Here is a 24383-nt window from a genome sequence, read left to right as displayed (position 1 = left end):
TTATATAGCCCAGGCCCACCTGTCTAGGGTGACACCTATAGGAGCTGGGCCCTCCCACGTTTGATCATCAGTCCAGACAGTCTCTCACAGACATGGCCACAGGCCAATCTGATGAAGGCATTTCTTCAGTTGAGCCAGGTGACTAGGTTTTGTCAAGTTGACGATAAAAGCTTACCAGGACAGGGTCTAAGCATCAGGAAGACAAACGTGTCATTTTTATGAACTGTAGATTCCAGTGACAGCGGGATTTGTAGGAAGAGATAAGGATCTTGGCTTTGGATGTGTTAAACACATGTGTCTTTTTGGCATGCCACTAGAATGTGAGTCTGGAGTAGGGGAGTGGAGGTTTGGGAGTTCTCAGCATGTCTTTGGATATCAGTAGAGAAGCTAAAATCGATGATATAACCACGTTCAACAGCTGACTAAGGGCTCACGAGTAGGTAGGACACCAGGAGAGTGGCTGACAAGAGCAGGACCCAGAGGAAGGACACACTATTCGAAGACAGAGAACTAGCAATTAGCAATTGGACTTAGTGTCTTGCAGCCACCTGGTCACTGCAGGCGGGGTAGAGTGGGTAGGATGAACATGTCTGAAGACTGGGGCTGGGGACAGAGGTGGCTGCTGGCATCAGGAGAGCTGGAAGCAAGGGGATCAAAGACTGGAAGAGAAATCGGCTTTCCCTTCACTTTCCTCAAATGCAGAGCACAAAGCTGGCCCATCCCAGCACCTGTAAATGGAGGTACTGAGCTACTCAGGGCCAGGCCCTCCCGGTTGCCGAGATCCATCCATTTCTGTGTCCATAAGCAGCCATCTCTCTGTTCCTAGATTCCCAAGGAGTTATTTCTGGCCCCTAGTGCCGAGTGTAGCCTGAGGATAAACACCCACAGCCTGGGGCTGCTGAGGAAGTCCCCAGGTTCTTACAAACCAAGATCTGATCTCATTTTCCATGATGGAAGGTTCAAGTGAGCAAGAAAGACTGGGTTTCTGCCTACAGGACTGAGTTCTGTCCTAGGAAGCACTACTCAACAAACAAACCTGTAACAGGCAGGGCATTTTAGAAGCCATCAAGCACTGTGAGAGCAATAAAGTGGGGTGAGGGGCAGAGAGGAAGTGTGGAGGATCCTCCTGCTGAAGGGCGGGCCTGGGAGCCGGTGGCCTCTCTGGTACAACCTGGACAATGCTGAGGCAGGTGCTGCGCTGCTCTGAGGCGCCCACTGCACTGTAGCATTCCTGCATCAAGCTGGACCCAAGGCTCACTGGGTACAGAGCCAAAGGGAAACATTCCCGTTTGCCTTGCTCTGGTGTGGACTGCGGACTTTCCCCTCCCACAGTGATGAAAGATCTGCGTTTTCACAGGTGGAGATTTGGGGAATACTGAAGACAGAACAAAATCCTCACTAGACACCTGCCATTCCACTATTCAGAGACAACTACAGCTAATATTCTGTATGAGCCAGGGCAGCGTGTGGCTAGGATCCCGGTACTGGGGAGGCAGAGGCAGGAGGATCGCCAAAGATTTAAGGCCAGCCTGGTCTACATAGAAAGTTCCAGGCCAGCCAGGACTATATGATGAGACTGTCTCGAGAGAAAAAAATAAGACAAACCAAACCAAAAAATAAACAAAAAACATTTGGTATACATCCTTCCAGACATTTTTCTATTATATATGAACATATAATAGAAATGTATATTATGTATACATTTATAATGTATATATTTATATATAATAGAAAAATATATGTGTATATATTTTAAGACAGGTTTTCATGCTGCCTAGGCTGGCCTTGAATTCCTGACCTAAAGCTTCCACCTCTCTAAATTCTAGGATTACAGATTTTGCAATGTAAAATTTCAAAAATAAATGAAATCAGCTGGGCGTGGTGGTGCACGCCTTTAATCCCAGCACTCGGGAGGCAGAGGCAGGTGGATCCTCTGTGAATTTGAGGCCAGCCTGGTCTACAGAGCGAGTTCCGGGAAGCTGGAGCTACAGGGAGACCCTGTCTCAAAAAGACCAAAAATAAAATGAAATCAAGGCACATATGGTGTCACACTCCTGCCATCCCAACACTCAGAGGCTGAGGCAGGAGGATAGCAGGCACTTTGAAGACAGTCTGGAATACACAGGGAAATCCTGTCTCAAAAACAACAAAACCAAAAAGAGAGAAAAAAAAGCGAGCCACGAAGATTGTCTTGTGACCTGAATTGCCACTGCCTGCTGTCCCAGTCTCATGGGAGCAAGAGGCTAGGGAGGGCCAGACAGAGCTCCAAAGTGGAGGACTCCTAAGAGGCTAATTGAATCCTCTGATGAGTTCTGCTCTTTCTCCTCCTTGAGGGCTAGAGTGCAGAAAAACAATAGGCCCCTCCCATTGGCCTGCAGAAATCCAGGGGATTCCCCACCTCAGCCGGGGAGCACTGTCTGTCCCTCTCTGACCCCAGGACAGAGCCTGCCCCAGCCCCTTGGGGCATCCCTATAGGAAAGCGTCTCCCTCCCTGGGGAAAATATCCCAGGGTTCAGGCATTCTACCATTCTGGGTCAGGGCTGCCAAGGTGAATGAATGCTGGAAAGGAGAGGGCTCTACAGAAATAATAACCTGACCTCTCTCCTGTCCTGTTTGCCCAGGCTTGCTTTCCCAATCCTAAAGCTCCCTGGGGGCTGCCAGGCACACAGTCTGTGCCCTTAGGGGCAGAGTGGCTAGAAAGCAAGTGAGTTATGGGGGTATGGTGGGAAAAGCACCATTCAAGAATGTCACAGCACCTGGGAGTGAGTCAGCCATCCATGGAATGCAAGTGCTACTGGGGAGAGACTGGGACTGCTGTGTCTATTATTAGATCTGTACTGCTTAGCACACAGAGGTCATGGTGTGCTAATACCACACCATATACCACATATGGAATACACCACACTAGGTCCATGCAGGGGAGCAGTTCTGAGCTTCAGTTCCCTCATCTGCAAAATGGGTACAATAATACTCATCTCATAGCTTGTTGTGAGGACTAAATAAAACAGTGTCCAGTATTCAACCAATGCTAGCGTCTGAAGGCCTGGTTGCTTCTACCATGCCCTGAGGCCCAGACAGGAAGCTCTAGAGTTTCTTTTATTAGACAGAATTAGTTTGCTCTACCCCACTCACTACGGCACCCAGACACACCTGATGTAGAAAACACCCTTGTGTTTGTGTGCTGGTCCAAATCCACCCCCTACCTTTAGGCTCTAGGGTAGTTTAATGACAAGAAATATGCCTTTGAATAACATTGTGAAGTGACCAGAATGGTCATTATCTCTTCTCTCTACAAACAAGGAAGCAGGCTTAGAGAGTTAGGGGCCTTGCCCAAGTCAAATAGCAGGGGAAGGCTGGGCAGGATCAGAGCTGGGTTCTGATTCCTGGGCATGCACTCTATTGTGGGCAATGGTCTTGCACAGAGAGTCGGGGGTGAGGCGGGAGCAGCCAGCTCACAGGTCCTTAAAGGAGAAGACAGATTGAAAGAGGTTCTTCAGGAGGCATCAGGGTCCCTGAACTCACCTGAGTCTCATCTTTTTGTGGCTCTTCATGCAGGGAGCAGATGTGACTCCCACGCAGAGGCCCAGGGCTGGGGGAGGGGGTTCTAGGCTCCCTCTACCAATGTACAATCCTGTAGCACAGGCACTAGATCCTCAGCCCAGAGTGGACACGGAGGCTGCAGGTCACCTGTTTGGCCCTGGCTGTGAGCAGAAAGGAACCCCTTCCCTTAGGTCATAAGCATCTCCTTTCTGTAAGCCCAGAACTAGGACCCCAAGTACCTGGTGTGGTGAAGGCTGGATGAGGGAGAGGATGAGGACTGGATGGGAGGGTCCCCTACTAAAGTGGAATCCTCTCTAGAGAGCAGGCCCCTGCTGAGTCATCTTCATGTCCATACCACACCCAGGAGGTTATTTTGCAGATAACTGATACCCAGAATGCATAGTTTATTGACAATGTCAGATGGCAGCTGCTTTGCATGCCTGCACCATCAGGGCAAGGGCCAAACCCTCCAGTGCCAGTGTGTCCTGGTCAGGCAGCCCTTCATCTCTAGCACCCATGAGGGTGTGCCTCCCTCCCCAGGCCCAGAATATGTCACTAACTTTCCCTCTCTTAGTCAAAGGAAGACCATTGGAGGAAATTGTGTAGTTCTAGGTGTTTCCCTAGCGACAGCCATGGACTGGGTATATGGTAGACCATCCTTGCCCATGGGCATCTGGAAGCTCCCAAGACCACAAGAAATGAAAGCACAGACCCATCATCTCTTCACTGAGAGGAAAACATTGGCTTTTCCCTGAATGGTTAGACTGACTGATTCCTTTCCATGTGCCATTTTCATGGCAAGCACCTGATGCCATATGCCTCTCCTCATGCCCTGCCTCAGTACCACACACTGGTGTGCACACACCTGTCATTCCAGCCACTCCCAAGGCTGAGGATGGAGGATAGCAAGGTCAAGGTCTGCTTGAGTTAGAGTGACTCCGGGGCCAGCCTGGGCAACTCAGTGAGACCCTATCTCAAAACAAAACACGAGAGAGAGAGAGAGAGAGAGAGAGAGAGAGAGAGAGAGAATGCTTGGGATTTAGCTAAAGGTTATAGTACTTGCCTAGCATGTGCAAAGATATAGGTTCAAACCTGAGTATGATAACTAATAAATAAATAAACTGTACCTGTTCATCAATCCTTGTTTATCTTTTTGATGTAGTAAACTATGCCTTCCTTAGCAGGTATGCTGTGTGGGGTTGGTGCAGGCTTTATTACCTGCTCATCTGTATAGTTTTAAGCTTTAGGCTGAGTGTTCCCCAGACCCTGAGGGAGGACATCCCTAGAGACCAGATTGTTACACCATGTCTGGCCATCACAGCCCCACCTGAAATTTACAGAATCAAGTTCAAACTCTTCAGCTAAAGGCTGGCTGGATCTTGGCCACTTCACGTGCCATCTCCTGCACTGTAGGCTTCATTCACCTGCACCTCAGGTGAGATGCAGTTACTTAGAGGCAGCAGCTATGACTCAAGGCAGTGGTTCTCACAAAGTATAGTCCCCAGAGAAATTCATGAACATTCAACTCACAGATCTTCCTATGGCTGGTGTTTCATGCATCTTGCTTGAATAATCCTTCTCATACTTGATGTCAAGAAGACTGGAACTGGGGAGATAGCTCAGTTGGTTGCCACTCAAGTATGAGGATCTGAGTTCAAATCCCCAGCACCCACATAAAAATCTGAGTCCATAGGCTGGTCATGGTAGCATATACCTTTAATCCCAGTACCCGGGAGGCAGAGGCAGGTGGATCTCTGTGAGTTTGAGGCCAGTCTGGTCTACACATTGAGTTCCAAGTCAGCCAGGGTTATATAGTGAGACCCTAGCTCAGAAAAAAAGAAGCCAGGTGCAGCAGGGTATGCCTGTAATCCTGGACCCAAGGTGGTGGAGGCGGGAGGGTCCTTGGAGCTTGCTAGTTAGGTAGTCTTGCTAAATCAGTGAGCTCCAAGTTCAGTGAAAAACTCTTGTCTCAAAAAATAGGGTGGAAAGCGATTGAAGCACACACACACACACACACACACACACACACACACACGAGAACACACCAATGATTACAAAATTGCTAGTATTAAACATCACAAAGAAGTGAGGGAGAAGATAGGCTGGATAGCATCCAACCCTGAGGGTGTGTCCACTTGAGTGTGCCCTGTGAAGCTGGTCTTGTTCAGTGATGTGGTGTGGATGGGAGTTGAGCCTCCATCAACTCAGCAAGTATGTGCAGATGTCTAGCTTGGAGCAGATGCTGGCCGGGTGCTGGGAATGGCTCTGTGAGGCTGAGGGCATGGAGGGAGAATCTGGCTAACTGGCTTAAGAGAAGCAGCCTTCACATGCCATGTTAAACCATCCTCCCCCACCCGCCTCGTAGACCCCCCTCAGCCAGGCCCGGTTCTTCTGTGCTGCATGGAGAACAGTGCTGATACTTGTCCAGCTGGCTCAGACAGGGAAATTCTCCCCTCCCTGAGTCACCACAGACAGCAGGAGCTTTGAACAACAAGCGCTGGACTAGAAACGATCACTGAGCTTGTTTCGCTACGCTGCACCACTTCCCAAAATCCCCTGTGATGTGCTGGGATGAACTCTAGATCCAAAAACTTCCCCACATTTCCCCCAGTTTGAACAGAATCACATGCTACTTCATGAAGTTGACTTCCCCAAAGAAAATAAAAGACCTTGGACTGAAGATTCTGAACTTACGGTATGGAAAGGCAGACTGCTCCTCTGGGATATGGCCAACGGCCCCTGTCAATTTGCCTAAAGGGCAGGACCCACCGGATGACACAAGTCTCCACTTGCCTCCTCTAGCATTTCCTTCACCTCCCGTCTCATGCTAGGTACGGGAAGGAACAGTGCACAAGTCCCGACACCATGGCTGTGTGTCACTACTGCAGAAAATAGCCTTTCCTCAGCCACAGATGGTAACCATGGCTGGTAACACTCACTAGTGATACTGTGACAGGCAGTCTCCAGCAGTGACTTCCTACCTGTCTCTATCTTACCCTGCCCCATCACCATCACCTTCTTCCACTTACTTTCCCTCTCATAAGAATTCAGAACTCCAGGGGGCTGGAGAGATGGCTCAGCGGTTAAGAGCACTGACTGCTCTTGCAGAGGACCTGGGTTCGAGTCCTACCACCCACATGGTGGCTACGAATCATCCTTAACTCCAGTTCCAGGGGAATTTGAAGGCCTCTTCTGACCTCCGCAGCACTGCACGACACGGGTGCACTCACATACATGCAGGCAATACACTCGTACACACAAAATAATAAAAATAATAAGTAGACTGGGCGTGGTAGCGCACGCCTTTAATCCCACCACTTGGGAGGCAGAGGCAGGGGGATCTCTGTGGGTTCAAGGCCAGACTGGTCTACATAATGAGTTCCAAGACAGCTGGGGCTACAGAGAGACCCTGTCTCAAAGAGACAGGAAAAAAAAAAAAAAAGAATTTAGAACTCCAGGCTGGGCCAATGGTCCATGAAATCTGTAAACTCTGCACATACTACTGGCTGCTTGTGAATTTCCCTGGGGAAAGGATCCATTTGTTCTGACAAATCCTTGAAGGGATACGAGACGTTCAACCAAGTTAAGAACTATTGGACTACTCCCTCTTTATTTTAAGTTTTTTTAAGACTATGTCTATGCATGTGTGCCTGCTTGTCTGTTTGCACACCATGTGTGTGCAATGCCCACAGAGGGTAGAAGAGAGCATTGGATTCCCTGGAACTGGAGTTACAAGTTGTTGTGAGCCACCAGATATGGGTGCTGGGAACTGAACCCTGGTCCTCTACAGGAACAGTAGGCGCTCTTAACTACTGAGCCATCCTTCCAGGCCCCAAGCCCCCTTTAAATAGAAGTGTATCAGGTTGTTAAAGTTAATTTACACTAATCAGTTATGTATCTTTACATTTGATTTTAGCCCAAAGTGATGTTATTTATCTTTAGTTAATTTCATTTCCAAAACAGATATCTGGGTCCAGAGAATGTTTAGCTAAAACATATTTCTGATTAAAATATATCTCTATATGTATTTGGTTGGTTAAGAAAAAAAATGTGTATGTGTGTGGTTGTGTTTCTGCAGATGCACATGTATGTGCAGGTACAGATGCATATGTGTGCGTGCACATGTGGAGGCCAGAGGTCGACCGTGGGAGTCATTCCTCAGGTGCCACCCACCTACTTTTTTGAGACAAGCTCTCCTCACTGCCTTGCAGCTCCAGGATCCTGTCTGTGCCTCCTAACACTGAGATTACAGGCGGGTGTCATCACAGCTGGCTTTTACCTGGGTTCTGAGGATCAAACTCAGGTCCTCATGCTTGTGTGGCAGGCCAGCACTTAGCTGATTGAACTATCTCCCCAGCTCTGGCTGCTTGTTTGTTGAAACAGGATCTCACTCTGTAGCCCTGGCTGGCCTTGAAGTTATGGTATTCCTCCTGAGTACTGGAATTAGAGATATGCACTACCCTGCTCAGCCAACACACACACCCAACACACACACACACACACACACACACACACACACACACACACAAAAAAAAAAAAAAATTTAGGGTCAGTAGAAACCTGAGCAGAGGATGACTTAAGCTACCTCCTTTCCCCTGAGGCCACTGTGACTATTTACGTCAAAAGAGACACAGGCATTGCTTACATGAGCCTAACCTCTGCAGGGCTGAGAAACCCTAGCCCCCACCGAGGCCGCCAAGACCCTAAGAGAGAAGAGAACATTCTTGCCATGGCTCAGGGGCCCAGGAACTCTGTTTCCACCATCATGTCAGACTGTCAAATGGGAGAATGTGTCTGGAGTGCAGGCTCCCCCAGCAAAGGGCTGAGTCCCCAGGAGACCTATGTGGGTTACATCCTGGTCTCTGCGTGTCCCAGATGACAAGATACAGCTGCTTGTGGGAGAGAAGTCTGAGGCCTCCTCCTCTCTCCCACTGTTCTCTCTAGAAGCCAGAGACCCGCCCCCAAGCCCAGTCAGGAGGAAGCGATTCTGCAAGGCCTCCTTGGAACTCCCAGGCTGCTTCAAGGCACTAAACTGTTAAATAATTGAGATTTTTTTCCCCAATGTTTTCAGAAACTGTTGTTTACAAAGATATAATCACCCAAACTGTTTATGTGATCCCTGGACAGTCTGTGCAGACATGGTTCATCATTCATAAGTACAATCAGGACTTAAAAGTGGAGACATGGTTGATCAGAGTGGCTGTCACAGAGCTCTTCCAATGCCTGTCCAACCTAGTTCTGTAATTCCCTCTGATTTCTTTTTCATTCGCTTTTCTCCTTTCTGGATTTTCCTTTTCCAGGTGTCCGCTGCTCCACATCACACACCCTTGACAGGCACTGGGAACATGAACACTGGCTTCCTGACACCGACAATCTGCTTACAAGCCAGCTCTGAAATAGAGGTTTTTTGAATTAGATCATAAATGCTGGGGTTCATTTGACAGCATGACAGTGTTCTATTCTTATAGACCCTCAGTTTCTACACGTGTGGGGTCTGCTGCCTCCCTACTGTCCTCTCTGGAGGAAGGCGTCAGTCTATCTGGTCTAACTCTCAGAGTGAAATCTTTGGCTCTGTGGCCTCAGAATCTATAAGGTCCCTGATACTCAACTTCAAGGGGAATGAAGAATTCCTGGGGACAATCTCAGAGGGAATGTGAGAGCTGGCCTTCCTGCTAGAGTCACCTTGGGGTCTCTGTGACTAGTGCTGGGAATCTGACTAACACCCACACTTACAGGGACGCACTCTCTTCTGTACTATCAAGGCTGGGTTAACAGTGGTTTGGCCCACTGACCTTCCTAGTACAAAGGAATCAGATGAGAGCTAGGCTTCCACCACATGTACCATTGGGTAACACCTGGGGTCTGTGCTACAAACCTCAAAGAACTCCTAACAACTGTCAAGGGAGTGCCAACATCCAAGCCAAGCCTACCTCCACCTGTGCTGACACCTTACTCAAGAAGGTGGAGCCCGGGGCAGCTCTCACATTTGAATGGACAAATCCCTGGTTTCCCTCTGCAGCCACAGCTTGGAGGAGAGGAGGGCATGGCCACGCCAGTTCTAGCCTCCTTGCGCCAAGGAACCTCTTGGCACATGGAAAGGAGGATGGAGAGTCAGGCCACCGGCTCTGTTCTGTTATCGCCAAGGTCCTCATCCCCACCCAAGCCTTGATGTTGCTTCCCGCCATGCCTGACCCAGAAGTTCTCCACAGGTCCCCTCCCAGGGAAGTTCTTTAACTGGAGGGTGTGGGAAAGAGGAAGAGGAAAAATACCATTTCCACCCTTCCAACTTCCCCCACCTCATGTCCCCAGTCAGAAAATGATTACTCATCAGCCCTGGAGAGCTCATCCCAGGTATCAAAATAGCTCTTCTGACCCCAAAATGACTAATGTGAAAAACATGTACTCTCATCTCATGAAGGTGTGATTGAAAAAGGGACCTGTTTGACCAGAGCCAATGCAATGATTACTTAAAACAACAACAAACAAAACACAGACATCAGAAACACTGGGTTTCCCAGCCATGGAGGAAAACAGAGGAAGACATTTTCTAGTCTTAAAAGTTTGACTTGGCAGCAGGCTGGGTGACCCCAGCCATGGTAAACTCTGTCCTCACCCCTCAACCTTGGTCCGCCCATGAATCACCCTCTCCCTCCCTCCCACATGAGGCTGCTCCCACAGGAGGAGTTAGACCATCCAACCAACATTTATTGGCCGTTGCCTGAAAGCTTCAAACCCATTCTGGAAGCTGGAGTTCTGCAACCTCAAGGCCCGTGGGGAGGAGCTGGGGAAACGGCTTTGTCAGCATTACTGTGTGTTTGCATGGTGCCAGGTTTAGAGGTTAGAAGGGCAACAGTTATCTGAGAGAAAAAAACTAGACAAGGGTTGGTTGTGGTGGCTCATACCTATAACCTTTCCACTCAACGGGCTGAGGAAGGAGGATGCAAATTTGAGGCCAGCCTGGGCTACACAGCAGGACCTTGTCTCAAAACCAACCAGCCAACCAATCAACAGTAGCTAAGATGATCCACCTTAGAAAGTGCTAACCTAAAAATTGTACTGCAGGAATAGGGAACAGTTAATTCTCCAGAATGGGGTCAGGAGGTTACAAATTGAGCTAGATGTTGAAAAACATATAAAGATTTATGTTGGTATCACTGGGGAGGAGCAACATTCCAGGCAGAGAAGACTGAGACTCACTAGCAGAGGTTAGGTTTGGGGGTGGGATGGAAGGTTGGTGGGATGACTGACTTGTGGTCAGGCCTGTGGCACCAGAGCTTGGGGTCAAGCAGGGAAAGGGGGATAAGGCTAAAATCAGTGTGGCTACGGTGACCACCACACCTACGGCTTTGGGATCTGTGAACCTCTCAAGTCAAGGCTGAGTCCTCCAGGCAGCCCCCTGCCAGTGGCTAGATGTTCTGGGTCTGTCTGTTTCTACCCTGGGCAAAGCTCCAGGGGAATCTGCCTACAGTCCTCACTGGGTTGGTTGGGACCTTCTCCCAGCTGCAGGAGGCAATCTGAGATGGCCTCTTCTTCCCTCCCCTTCTTTCCAGGAGCTAGCTGGTGACTGCTCTCAGAGTTGCCCTTTCTCTGCTCCTTTCTCCTACTTTATCAGTGAGTCTTTGCAGGCAGTTCCAGCTGCTTGCTGTCCGCTTCCCAGGGGGCCTGAAACTGCCTGAGGGGCTGGCCAAATGGATTCTTGGGTAAAGGTACTTGCCGGGTGAGCCTGAGAACCTGAGTTGGATCTCCAGATCTCACATAAAGGTGGAAGGAGCGATCTGACGCCACAAGACTTGTTCCTGATCTCCACATACATCCACACAAAACAACAAAACACATGTAAAAGTGGCCGGGAAGGAGCAGAGGTGGATGTTCAGAACCTGCTGGCAGTAAAAAAGCACCAAAGTGTTTTAATCAGCAGGCTACAGCCAGGTTTGAGTGTTATGAAGATAATTCCCGAAGTGGGATGACGATGAGCTGGGGTCGCAGGGGGCAACTGGAAGCATGTACTGCCTTTTGATTTTGTTGTTGTTTCAACATCTTTCCTCTTTTTATCAATTTAAATTTTTTTCCAACATATAATACATCTTTGCACTTTGCTTATACTGACCCCTCTGTCATCCACCCGTCTCATTGGTCCTTATACTGACCCCTCTGTCATCTACCCGTCTCATTGGTCCTTATACTGACCCCTCTGTCATCTACCCGTCTCATTGGTCCTTATACTGACCCCTCTGTCATCCACCTGTCTCGTTGGTCCTTATATTGACCCCTCTGTCATCCACCTGTCTTGTTGGTCCTTATACTGACCCCTCTGTCATCCACCCTCCTCATTGGTCCTTATACTGACCCCTCTGTCATCCACCCTCCTCATTGGTCCTCCAACTATGGCCCTTCTGTCACCATAGCTCATACATATACATATTTACGTATAGTTAAATCTAGAATCAATGTGAGTGAAAGTATGTGATATATTGATTTTCCTACCTGCCCTTCATTCTTTAGAACCCTACTCTCCCTGTCTCTCTTCTTTCTACAAGTAAATATAACTTAGTCTATAAGTAATTAGAAAAATAGAACAGTCCTCGTAATAGCTTTCCTGAGATACTAATATAAACTCCTTATAGTTGGGAGTGATGTCAGTGGCCTGGCCTAGTTAACAGCAATTAAAGACCAGCTAGACTGACATTGGCTGCAGGCAGTGAAGTGGTAGAAGCCCAGTACTACCTCAGGTGGTGGTGGCTGGGAGGACATGGGAAGGAGGGAGGACCATGTGTGGAGTGTGCTGGTCTCCAGGAGGCTCAGGCCAGGAAGAGCGGTATGAACAAGAGGGGATGCTGACCTCTGTGCTATAGCTTAAGAAAGTAGTGGGGCTTAGAAACTTCCAACCCACAACAGATTAAAAATGTACTGAGTGTGGTGGCGCACACCTGTAATCCCAGCACCAGGGAGGTAGAGGCAGGAGAATCAGAAGGCTAGCCTCAGCTACATAGTAAGTGAGTTTGAAGCCGTCCTGGGCTACATAAGATCCTGTCTTAAAACAACAAGAAGAAACTTTAAAAAAAGATTAAAAAATGACAAATAGCATTCACCAAGGCATGACTGACTGCATACAGTGAAACCATCCAAGACATTAGAAAAAGTCGAGTGCATAATCATGTGATACAAGTAGAGGAGTTTAAACAAAAGTACATTTTTAAGAGTCTGGAAATTTTGAGCTGGGTTTAGTGGTGCATGCCTATAATCCCAGAACCAGTAAGGAGGAGGCAGGAGGATCACTATAAGTTCCAGATTAGCTCAGACACAACATGAGATGTTGGAGACCTTGTCTCAAAACAAAACAAAACAAAACAAAAACCCCCAACAACCTGAAATTTTTATCTACATGAAAAATAAACACCAACACTTTAAAAACTCAGACAAAATCTAAACACAAGCAAAACTAGAGTATTCATAGTAAAATTTACAGATATGGAATAGCCTTCATACATAAAATATACATACCAATAATGAAAAAAAGTTCCAAATGACAAACAGAACATTATGTATTTGTTAGAATCTGGCTCAGCTATATAAAACAGAAAATAATAATGACTTAATCAAGACAGAAATTTCACTCTCATATTAAAAACAAAAAACAGGCTGGAAGTTGTCATTCTAGGGTTGGTGTACTGACTCAGACGTCATTATCAGGAGTGTAGATTCCTAAGAGCTCATGTAATGTAAGCTAATGTAAGTTCCCCTTTTCACTGCTCATGGTGGTTGCTAGAGTGCCAGCCATCACACAGTCCTTTAAGCGTGTGGGATGGGGTCTGGTAAGAAGGCTCAGCAAGCAAGGGCATCTGCCACACAGCCTGACAACCTAAATCTGATCCCTAGAACCTTTGTGATGGAAGGAGAGACTCCTGTAAATTGTCCTCTGACCTCTACATGCCTGCCTAGGCACTTGAGCACCCCCCCCATTTAAAAAAAAATAAAAACCCTTAAAAAGAAAAGATTTTTGAAAGATCAACCTTTTGGGGCATGCTCCAGGACTGGCGAGACAAGGCAGGAGCAGACAGCTGCTATGAGCTGCGTTCCAGGGTCTAAAAGGCCCTTTGGCCTACTGGGCATCTCAAAGGCCCAGCAGCAACTTCCTGTCCATTGTCCCCAGAGTCTCCCTCCAACCCCAAGTGACATCACATTCTAAAAATGCTGGGAAGTAGAGAAAATTCTGCACCCAGGGAGTCTCTAACTGAACAAAACCTACAATTAAATTTTAGGTGTTTTTGAAAGTTCCTTAAAAAAAAGTAATATCCTTATGCAAACTGAATCAGCAGTTTCAAAACTTTAAAAAGTACCGCGGCCCTAGTTAGGGTATCAGAGCTGAGCTGAAGGACCAGAGCTGTACTGCATCTCAGCCCTGTGGAAGACTCAAGGGTACCGCAGTTCTCAGGAAACCTCAGGTCACCTCTTTTGGCCAGTTCAGGACTTTGCTTCAGCCCTCAGGGGCTGCGACGTCAGCAGAGAGCTTAGCGAATGAGGGCTCGAGGCCTAGTTTAACGGGCCTGGTATCCTTTCTCCACCTCCGCCACCTTCTTTACTAGCAGTTCCAATTTTCATACTTTCAAAAGATAGTTGTGGGGAGAAAAAAACAGCAAAGGAAACTGATACGTGGACTCTGGAGGTGGTTTTAGTGTGTGGGAAGCCCTCTAGCCCAATGCCAAGGCTCACACTGGAACACCTGGAATTGAGACCCAGCTCTGCTATGCACCCTCGCACGGGTTGCTCAACTTCTCTGAGCCTGGGGTTTGTGGTTTTACAATGGAGACGATAGTCTTCTCCTCATAAAGCCCTATGGTCAGGTCTAGTAGGAAACAGGAGGCATGCTCAAGTGGGTGCTGCTTACAAAGGTGTGGGAGGGGCTGCAGGCAGCCGGTAAGGGCCAGTGAGGCACTTGGAGGCTAGCAACAGTGGGGACAGCTATCACCTGTAGCTTGATGACACGTGAAGGAAGGGAAGGGGTTAGAGGACTCAGAGAAGGGGGCTGTTGGGAGGGGCACCTGGCAGGAGCCATGGGCTCCAAGGGGGAGGATGCAGGGGAATGGAGGCCAAGAGAAAGAGACTCCTTATTAAAAATTACATTTGTGTGTGTGTGTGTGTGTGTGTGAGAGAGAGAGAGAGAGAGAGAGAGAGAGAGAGAGAGAGAGAGAGAGAGAGAGAGAGAGAGAGAGAGAGAGAGAGAGAGAGAGAGAGAGAGAGAGAGAGAGAGGAGAGAGGGAGGGAGGGAGAGAAATATAGGCATTATGGTGTATGTGTATGGCTAGAGGACAACTTGCGGGAGTTGGTTCTCTTCCATGAGGGTCACTTGAACTCAGGCCGTTAGCCTTGGTGGCAAGCACCTTCACCCACCAAGCCATCTCACCGGACCCAAGGGGAATAAACTTTGACCTCATCTTCTTCTGTTCTTGGATCTCTTGCCAGTGTTCTCCGTTAGCCAAAGCTGACCAGAAGCCAGAAACCAGGGAGACAGGTGGCCAGGGTCTTTGGTTGGCTCTCAGCATAGGGCATATGGTGAGGGTGGAAGAATCTTCAGGGACGAATGGAAGTTTCAGTGAAGGAGAGATATGTGATGAGCTTGGCACAGTGCCTGGAACATAGTAAGTTTGCAGGTCTCAGCACAGGGACATTTATTTTGGACTTTGTTCTCTCTCTCTCTCTCTCTCTCTCTCTCTCTCTCTCTCTCTCTCTCTGCTTTATTTCCTGGTTTGCAACAGAATGGTTGAGGTGACTTAATCAGGCATCATTATCTTTGTTGGAGTAAGGAACGATGCATGTGTTAAAAAGAAGCTCTGGGAACTGGAGGTTAGACTGGAGAACAAAATATAGGGTTAGGTTAGGGAAAGATGGAGACGGCCATGTGTTCCCCAGCAGGCTGGAACAGCACACAGGATTATCTTGCTTTAAAGTCAAATTATGCGTTTACTGGGCTGTGATAACAGCTCCTTTATAATTTTACAACCCAATGACTTGCCTAAAAGGGATTTGGCAAAGGTCTTCTTGACCTAAAAACCTTATGTTTGTCTCTACACTAACAGGCTGGAACTCAGCATCCCTCTCACAGAGAACCAACCTGTCAGATGTGTTCCCTGGGTGTTTGCCTTCCCGTGCATTTACATCCTGGGGCTGGTCTCTCTTCTATTCTGACTGAAGTGCCTGCTCAGTTCTCCAAGGGGCTGGCTCTCTGGAGGAAAGGGGGCCCAGGAGTGGTCTGAGCTGCAGTTTGTAAAGTGTCCTGTCCTCAGCTCTTCACCTACTGCTGTCTTGGCCAGGTAGGTGGCCCGGTGGGAGGCTATCTCAACTCCACAAACTATTCTTGAGTGTCTGGCTGAGACACACAGCATCCAAGGGCTTCTGTGATTGGTCCCAGTAGCTATCCATCTCAAGACTCCCCGACAGCATGCTTTTCTGTTCCATTTGCCCTGCCCTCCAACTTCTCTCTACCTCAGTAGACCCTTTCTCTTTCTCCAGCTTAATCTCACCCCATCCTTCAAGATGGCTCAGGAGTCATCTCCTCTGGGTGTCTTTCCTCAGAGCCTGTGGGGGAGGGGGCGTGTCGGGAAGCCCTTTTGACCTCTCCTATTAGCCTGTGATTCTGTCTTACCGAGCTGCTTTCTGTAGTTTTCTAATTAATTCTTGGACACACTGAGCACCTCTTGAGGACTTAGTCCTGGTTCCAGCACCACCCAGTGGAGTGCCTGACACTCTGAGAACACCCAATAAAAAGGCTCACCAAAGGGATGTTACCAAAGGGATGTTTAGGAAATTATTCAGAAAATAGGAAAAGTGTCACATGCCCCAGAGTGCCAAGCTGTCTGTCTGTCCTAGAACATTGTTCTTTCCCACTCTGGTTCTCCTGCACCCACAGATGGGACAGGAGACCATTTTGTTCCTTCTGACTCTGCTCTCCTTTTCAGGTAGCCCTCCGCCTGTCCCTGGCTTCCCAGTCCAAAGTAGTTCCTCAGTCCCTTGGTGACACATCAGTGTGTTGTAATTTGCTGGACAACATTACTGCTAGCACATTTAAAAAAATTTTTGAGGGGCTGGAGAGATGGCTCAGCAGTTAAGAACACCAACTATTCTTGCAGAAGACCTGGGTTTGAATCCCAGCACCCATGTGGCAGCTACGCACAACTGTGCGTAACTCCAGTGCCAGGGGATCCGATGAGCTCTTCTGGTATCTGCAGGCATTGCATGAATGGGTGCACTTACATACATGCAGGCAATACACACATACACATAAAAATCACAAATAAAATATTAAAAAAATTTTTTTGAGATAGGGTCTTATGTAGTCCAGGTTGGCCTCAAATTCATTATGTAGCCAAGGATAGCCTTGAGCTTCAGATTCTCCCATCGCTTCCTCCCAGTACTGGGATTATGGGCATGTGCTGCCATGCCTGGTTTATATGGTCCTGGGGATTGAACCCAGGGCTTTGTGAAGGCTAGGCAAGGACTCTATCAGCTGGGTGACATCCCTGGTCCCTAATGTCTCATGTCTATGTTTGTTTTCTAGTCCCACCACTCAGCTGTAGCTGTAATTGAGCAAGGGCTAGCCCAGTACCTAGCACATGTGAGGCTCCTAGTGAGGTGTTCAAACATTTGTTAGATGGATGCATGCTGCTGTTACTGCGGGCTAATGTCATTGAATGTGTGTCTCCAGAGAAACCCAGAAGGGCCCAGGCAGCCACATCCGTCAGTACTGGAGGTTGGGAAGGAGCGCCTCAGTCCCCTTCCCAGGTGGGATGTGCTGACTGCTGCTTTCTTGTGGCCTGGACTTCCTCACCAGGCCTGATGCATGGGAACCCCTGAGCAGGCCTCATCTGGAAATGCTTCCAGCTCTCTGTGGCAGAGCTGAGGTTGCAGAGGAACGTGCCGAGAGCTTCAAGCTGGCCCAGCAGCCAGCAGCAGGCAGAGCAGGATGCACACGGCTGACTCTTTTGCCACCTCTCCGCCCTGAGAGTGCACAGAGCTGCTTGGCTCAGGGCAGGAACCACACCCTCTCTCTAGTTGTCCAGACAGGTTGGTCTCTGCTGTGCCCCATACAGGGTTAATTTTTTCTGTAGGAGCTGGGACCTTGCCCCAGCCTCCCAGGGCCCTGCAGGAACTGTTCTGCCAGCTCAGCAGAGGGCCTGGTCTGGAATCTCTCTCACCTGCCCTGGCCCTTCCTTGAAGTGCTCTGGTTTACTGGAAATCATAAACCAAGACACAGACTGCCTTTATCACACTCTGACCGTGTGCTCTTTAATAGTTAACACTGGAGGCTCAAAGAACCAGAGACGCTGGCCTCCCGGTGACTCCCAGTGACTTGTGTTTGCACCTGGTAATTGAGGTTGGGTTTGCTTCTTTTAAGTCACATGGTTTGCTTCAGGGCAGGAAGGTGCTGGGGCCACTTGTTGCAAAGAGACCAGAGGTGATCACAGAAATGCTGCAAACGAGGAGCCTGAGCCTTCGTGTGGAGTCTGGGAGTTCCAGTGAACTAGCTCTGGGAGATGGGCTGAGCTGCCTTGTCGGAAATACCCCTCCCCGCCAGAATCAACCCCAGCATCCCCCTCAGAGAAAACTCAGCAAGTGTTTCCCTCTAAGACAGGTGGTTGAGGTAGGGACCTTATGGGGTGGTCTGCCCCACAAAAGAAGAAATATGTCCTGTTTTAGAATATTCCAGAAAAAATTGCTGGAACCATGACAAACACTCTCTGGAGGAGGGTAAGGAATGGATTAACCAGTTAACAAACTGATTAAGCATGTTGGACAGCCACATAAAGAACACAGGTCACTGAAGGGTTCCTGAATCACAGTATGGCCCCACCTAGCCAGACACCTAATCATGCTCCAACCTTTGCTTGATCTCAGGTGTTTATCTTCTGGTTGTCATGGAAGCTGCCCATATAAACAGCAGCATAGCTAACCTGGCTCCGCTGGCAGCCTCAGGCTCTTCTGAGCACTGGGGCTCCCTGGTGGCCACTGGTCACCTGGGCTCGGGCTGCCCAACAGCAACTTGCTCGCTGGGGTCTCTCGAGACAGAGTAGATGCTTAGTGAATAGGGTGTGTTCATTTTCAGATCACTCCATGTCTGGGACTGTAGACCAAGTGACAGTGACAGTGGCCTTTGACACAGCTTGTTGAGTGGCCTACTGGCCACAGACCACTTGCTCTGCTCCCCAGAGGCAGATGAATGCAGACTTGTGATGAAGACACCAGCAGCAGTCAGACAGCCCAGCCAGAGGGCAGGTGGGGAAGATGCCTGGCTGCCACCGGAGCTAGATGGCACCACCACAGCCCTGGTGGCGGCCAGGCAACCACCTGCAAGCCAGTGGAACATCACCTTGCTGTCTGTGCCTCTGTTTGTAGCAGAAGACCGAGCACACCCTCACACTGGACCCTCCTAACTCTCGAGAACAGACAGTTGGCCTCATGGACACTGCAAAGGGTCTGTCCCATCCCCCACACCCAGACCCTAAAATAGCCGTCGAAAGAGGAACCAGCAGTTTTCTCTGGAATGTTCTAAAACAGGACAGAGTCCCCTATTTTGATGCATTGCTGGGTCTAGAAAAGGGGAGGGAGAGAGAAGACTACCTGACTTCTCAAGGTCACCACTTCAACCACTGCTATGTGAGGGGGCAGTGCAGAGGCCGGGTGGACACTGGGGTGAGGCTTATGAGCTCAGGCGTGCCCCAAAGCTGCAGGCTGTTACCCGTTTCTTCATCTAGACCTATGTGGATCAAAAGGGATACTTACCCCAAACTTTCAGTATTATAAACCTTTGATTCTTATCTATTTATTAATTTTCTTGTGTGTATATGTTTGGTGTATAAGCATATGTGTGTACCCGTGACTCCTTTATGCACATGTGTGGAGGCTGGAGGAGGACACTGGGTACCCTGCTCACTCTGTTTTATTCGCTGACAGGGTTTCTCCTGGAGCCTGGAGTTGGGCTGACGGCCAGGAGACTCCAATGATCTCTTGTCTCTGTTACAGAGGTGTGCGTGCCACACCTGACATTTTAAGTGGGTGCTGAGATCTGAACTCTGGTCTTCGTGCTTGCTCAGCAAGTGCTCTTGGGCCTGTTGAGCCATCTCTCCAGCCCCACTTCATTCACTTTAGCTGTATAACCTGTTTTCCCTTCTGAGGATACTTAACTACACAGAATCTTGAGATGTTGGGAAATGTAGCATGGCATCAACTTCAGTGGATTCCATTATCCACCCTGGGCAACGAGAATCTCTGGAAATCGTAGTGTGGCAGGGGGCAGGCAAGTTGGCTCATTAGGTAAAGGGGCTTGCCACCAACCCTGATGACCTAACTTCAATCCCCAGGACTTCTGCAAGTTGTCCTCTGATCTCCACACACATGATGTGGCACACATACACACAAATGTAATAATAATTAAAAAAAAAAAAAACATGTGGTAAAGAGAGCTCTGAGATCTTTGGTTTTGTCAGTTTAGAAACTGAATTATAGCAGATGTGCAGCCTGCAGAAGGCTGGGCCACACCCACAGGCTGTTTCTACTCATAGAAACAGCCTAGAGTCACTGATGTACTAATAATAATGGTGTTTAAAAAGAAAACCAGCGTCTAGGTGCAGGCACATGCTCTTTGGTCTGTACCAGGCTATTTATTTATCTCTACTACGAAGTATGTGGGTATTCTTGCTCCCATTTTACAGATACAGAAACTGAGAGTTGACAAGGTTGAATAATTTCCCAAGCACAGCCCTGCTCACATGCACAGCGTGGCAGACCCCAGTTTCTATGGCTTTATTGTGTGTGCATCTGTCCCCTGCATGACACTACTTGGCACAAAATGCACAGTGTAGCTGTTTCCTGGGAAAACTCTCCTGGGTAGTCCTGAAATCTATTCTGTCAGGAGCCTGGGCTACCACCACCCTGCATCTAAGATCAGTAGGAACTGTTCTAAGGCAACCACAGTGACAGGTTGGTGGGAGAGAGAACCAATATTCCTGCCCCATAGGGCAAAAGCCCCAGGAGAGCAGCTGTTTAGGGAGTGTGTGCCTCTTCCCACACCCAGTTCTATGGTCTGAGGCCCAAAGTCCTGCCACAGGCTGAAGATCCTGGCCTGCAGTAGGCAAGGGGTGAGGGATACTGGGAGTGTGTTCCACCCCCTGCCCTTCACAGAACGAAGGGAAGTATGTCCTGTCCTTTGCTCCCATGGATGCCCGGCCCAGAGGGGCTCTCCATGCCCAGGACTGAGGGTCCTGTGTGCTGAGGAAGCCTGTCCCTTAGTCCCCTGTAAAAGTAAGACCTGGAGGCTAAAGGGTTAGACACAGACAGGCCTTTTACTTTACCATTTTTACTAGAAGCCAGAGTGAGTCCTGGATCCCAGTGAGAGAGCACTGGCTGGACTGATGAGCCTTGGCTTTGCTCCAGTCTCCTGGCCCTGGCTGAGACACTTGACCTCCGGTCTAGGCTTTCTTCCCTGTACCATCAGCATCCTAACTGGTGGTCCATCCATGAGGCTTTTGCTCTGGGCCACATGCTGTGCTGGCTGTGCTGTCACATCCATTTTCACTGTGCCCTGCACTGTAAGTATTATTTTTATTCCCATTTGTGAGTATACTGTGAAGACAGGTTGCTTAGAAGACAGTCCGAAGTCACAGTCAGCAAAAGTGGATCTGGCTGTTGTCAGTACCATGTCTGTCTGTCTAGCTGTCTGTACCCTTGATCTAAGACATGAAGATTGAGGACAGATGTAAAAGCGTTTTGAAAACAAAAGAAAGGTCTGGGGGGGCGGTCTCAGAAAACAAATAAAAACCACAAGCTCTGGAGACAGTTGGGAAATGTTCTTGATCCTCTTTAAGAACTTTCTGAGATGGGACTGTGGAGATGGCTCAGTTGGTAGAGTGCTTGCCATCTAAGCTGAGGACCTAAGTTTGATCCCCAGCACCCAGGTAAAAAGGCAGATGCACTGGTATATCTGTAATCCCAGTGCTGGGGAGGCAGAGATAGGAGCTCACTGGTCCTGGAGTGAGCTGGCCAGTTAGCCTAGCTGAACCTGTGAGCTCCAGGTTCAGTGAGAGGCCTCCCTTGCCTTAGAAAATAGAGCAGTAAAAACCAGGTGTGGTGGCATACCCCTTTAATCTCAACTTGGGAGGCAGAGGCAGAGAGATCATCGAGAACAGCCTGGTCTACATAGTAAGTTCTAGGCCAGCTGGGGCTACGGGGAGACCCCGTCTCAAAAACAATGAAAAGAAAAGAAAGAAAATAAGGTAGAGAGACTGAGGAGGAAGACACCGGAGGTTCAGATGTTGGCCTCTGGCCTTCATACATACACGCATACACATGCACCTACACGCACCTACACGTCAACTACACATCAACTACACACATCAACCTTTGGGAAGTTTTTTTTTTGTTTTTTTTTTTTCACAGAATCAAAAACCTCCAAGATGGGAAAGATCCTCAATAAATCAATTTCCTCTTCCTCCCTCAGGTAGAAATAATATAATTAACCAGATTACACAGGGGAGACCAGAAAGGCCAGGAAAGGGGCCCCAGTGTAGTAGAGGAGTGTAAGAGCCAGAATTCCAGGCTGCTGGATTTGGGGGAGGGACAGGGAGGATAAAATGGCCCATTCTTTGGTCAGACTGGAGCCTTTCCAACTAAAACTTAAAATATTTTAATACAAAATCCAAGTATATATACTTTTTTTTCCATTCCCTTTTCTTTTAAGACAAGGTCTTATGTAGCCCAGGCTGGCCTGGAAGTCTATATGTAATGGAGGATGACCTTGAACTCCTGATCCCCCTGCCTCCTCCTCAGTGCTGTGATGCAGGTGTACACCATCATACTGGTTTATGCAGTGATGGAGACTGAGCCCAGGCTTCAGGCATGCTAGGCAGGTGCTCTTCCAACTGAGCTACATCCCCTGCTCCCCGTGTCCTGACCAGAAAGACAGACTCGATTTCACTACAGAACTGGCCAATGTGGAGTTGTAAATGTACTAGGCCTCCTTCCTCCCTTCAAAGGTCTGTAACACGGGGTTCAGAACTATTTGAGGGCAGGAATGGGGATCTTTTTGCTCCCTGCTGTAAGCCCATGCCTGGTATATTTTAGGTGTTCAACTAACTGCTGAGCACTGAGGAAGTAACAAAGGAATGTGTGGGACACTTGCGTACAAACCAAAGCTCTCAGGGAGTTGACAGTTGTCAGTCTGTGGGGTAGCTACAGATGTGCCCTCACGGGTCACATTCCCCACTGGCCCCCACAGCTCCTGCTTTGGAGGAAAGCCGTGCATGGGGCCCTGCAGCCCTAAAGCTCTCCAGACACTGCTGCTCAGGGACTCCTCTGTCATGTTCCTGTGCAGGGTGTGGAGTCCTGGCCTGGTTCCCGCCTTTGCTTTCCCAGAGCTAGAGACAGGCTAGGAGGCAACTTACCTAAAATCCCCTTTCACCTCGTGACAGTTCAGCTTAGGGAGTGACGTTCACAGGCAAATGCAGCCATGTATAGACTGTGGGATCACACAAGTCAGGGCTGGGTGGGGCTCTGGTCACACGCGAAGCCAACCTGTATTTGCAGATAAGAGTCCAGCTTGTGTGGGGACTCTGGTGTGTGCCAGATCCAAGTTCTGCTGGCTACATGACCTTAGGAAGTTATTTGAAAATACTGCTTTTCCTAGGTGTAAAATGGCAATAAAAGTTCCTGCCTTAGACTGTAAGTGGTCTCCTTTTCAAAAGTCTGTTATAACTTTTCCTTTCTTTCTTTTTGGCATCAAAATCAAACTCACACCCCCATCAAAATCTGTTCAACCAGTTAACTGGATGGATGGATCCAGACCCTGCCCCACAGCTCCCTCCTCTCATACCTGCCTGTCTAGATCAGCTACCGGTCTCCTTCCCTCCAGCCTAAGCCTGCAGGGCAGGTTTCGAAAAGCCTCCTCTGACTTGAGTTTCCTAGGGCAGTTTCAGTGGGTGCATTCTGAGATACTAAGAGGCAAGAAAAAAGTTATTAGCCCCTCCCACAGACCCCTTTATTTTGAGATAGAGTCTCATCTATCTCAGGCTAGCCTCACACTCAGAATATAGCTTCCAATGACTTTGAATTCCCATCCTCCAGCTTGTACCTCCCCAGTGCTGGGATTACAGGTGTGCACGACCACAGCCAGTTTTATCCAGTGCTGGGGATAGAACCCAGGGCCTCATGCTTGCTAGGCAAACAGTCTATCAACTGCACTGCATCTCCAACCATAGGAAGAAAGTTTTGACTCCCCAACTAGAATATAAGATCCTTGAAGACACCTGTCCTTTCTCTTAGACATAAAATTTCTTGTATGAGTTGGGTTTTAGCTGGTGACAGAACACTTGCCTAGCATGAATGAGGTCTTGAGTTTAGTTCCCAGCACTGTTAAAGTTAAAAAAACAAAAATAAATATACTGGGTTGACAGGACAGCTCAGAAGCTAAAGGTGCTCCCTGTCAACATTGACAATTTGAGTTCAACCCCTGGGTCCTACGTGGTGTAAAGAGAGAACCAACTCCTATAAGTTGTCCTCTGACCTCCACAGGTGTGCAGTGGCACACACCCAAGTGCTCATTCACACATACACGCACAATAAATAAAAATGTAATAAAATTGAAAACAATACTGACTCAGTGGAAGTTGCAAGATAGAATATTTTAAGAGTGACCTCAACATTGCCTCTATTTTTGAGGACAAGGAAAAAAGCATGTAGAAATTGAACTGGAGACAAACTTAAGCCACCCCCCTCCTTTCTGAAGAGTTGATCTGTGTGGGGAAAAAAAGTCATTTCTATTTCCAACCCAGACCTGATAACTGAAGGACTCCCTAAAA

At 48.5% G+C, this 24383-nt stretch overlaps 1 protein-coding gene and 1 long non-coding RNA gene across 2 annotated transcripts in view; both read right to left on the bottom strand.

Moving 5' to 3' along the window:
- The window catches only part of LOC115067026, a 51563-nt gene that overhangs the window by 10048 nt on the left and 17132 nt on the right, over positions 1–24383 (bottom strand). Inside the window, exon 3 of the mRNA XM_029554190.1 lies at positions 14942–15166. Within this exon, the coding sequence (XP_029410050.1) occupies positions 14942–15166 (225 nt within the window). The remainder of the gene's footprint in view (positions 1–14941; positions 15167–24383) is intronic.
- Positions 8631–14696, bottom strand: LOC115067030. The gene is made up of 2 exons (XR_003846468.1): positions 13551–14696; positions 8631–8931 (listed from the first exon to the last, which is right to left on the bottom strand). It is a non-coding gene; the product is annotated as an uncharacterized LOC115067030 (long non-coding RNA).

The sequence above is a fragment of the Nannospalax galili genome, unplaced genomic scaffold (assembly GCF_000622305.1).
Source record: "Nannospalax galili isolate Female #2095 unplaced genomic scaffold, S.galili_v1.0 scaffold424, whole genome shotgun sequence".
NCBI lineage: Eukaryota > Metazoa > Chordata > Mammalia > Rodentia > Spalacidae > Nannospalax > Nannospalax galili.
The sequence above is the reverse complement of the archived record's forward strand: the minus strand, read 5'-3'. Positions and strand labels throughout refer to the sequence as shown.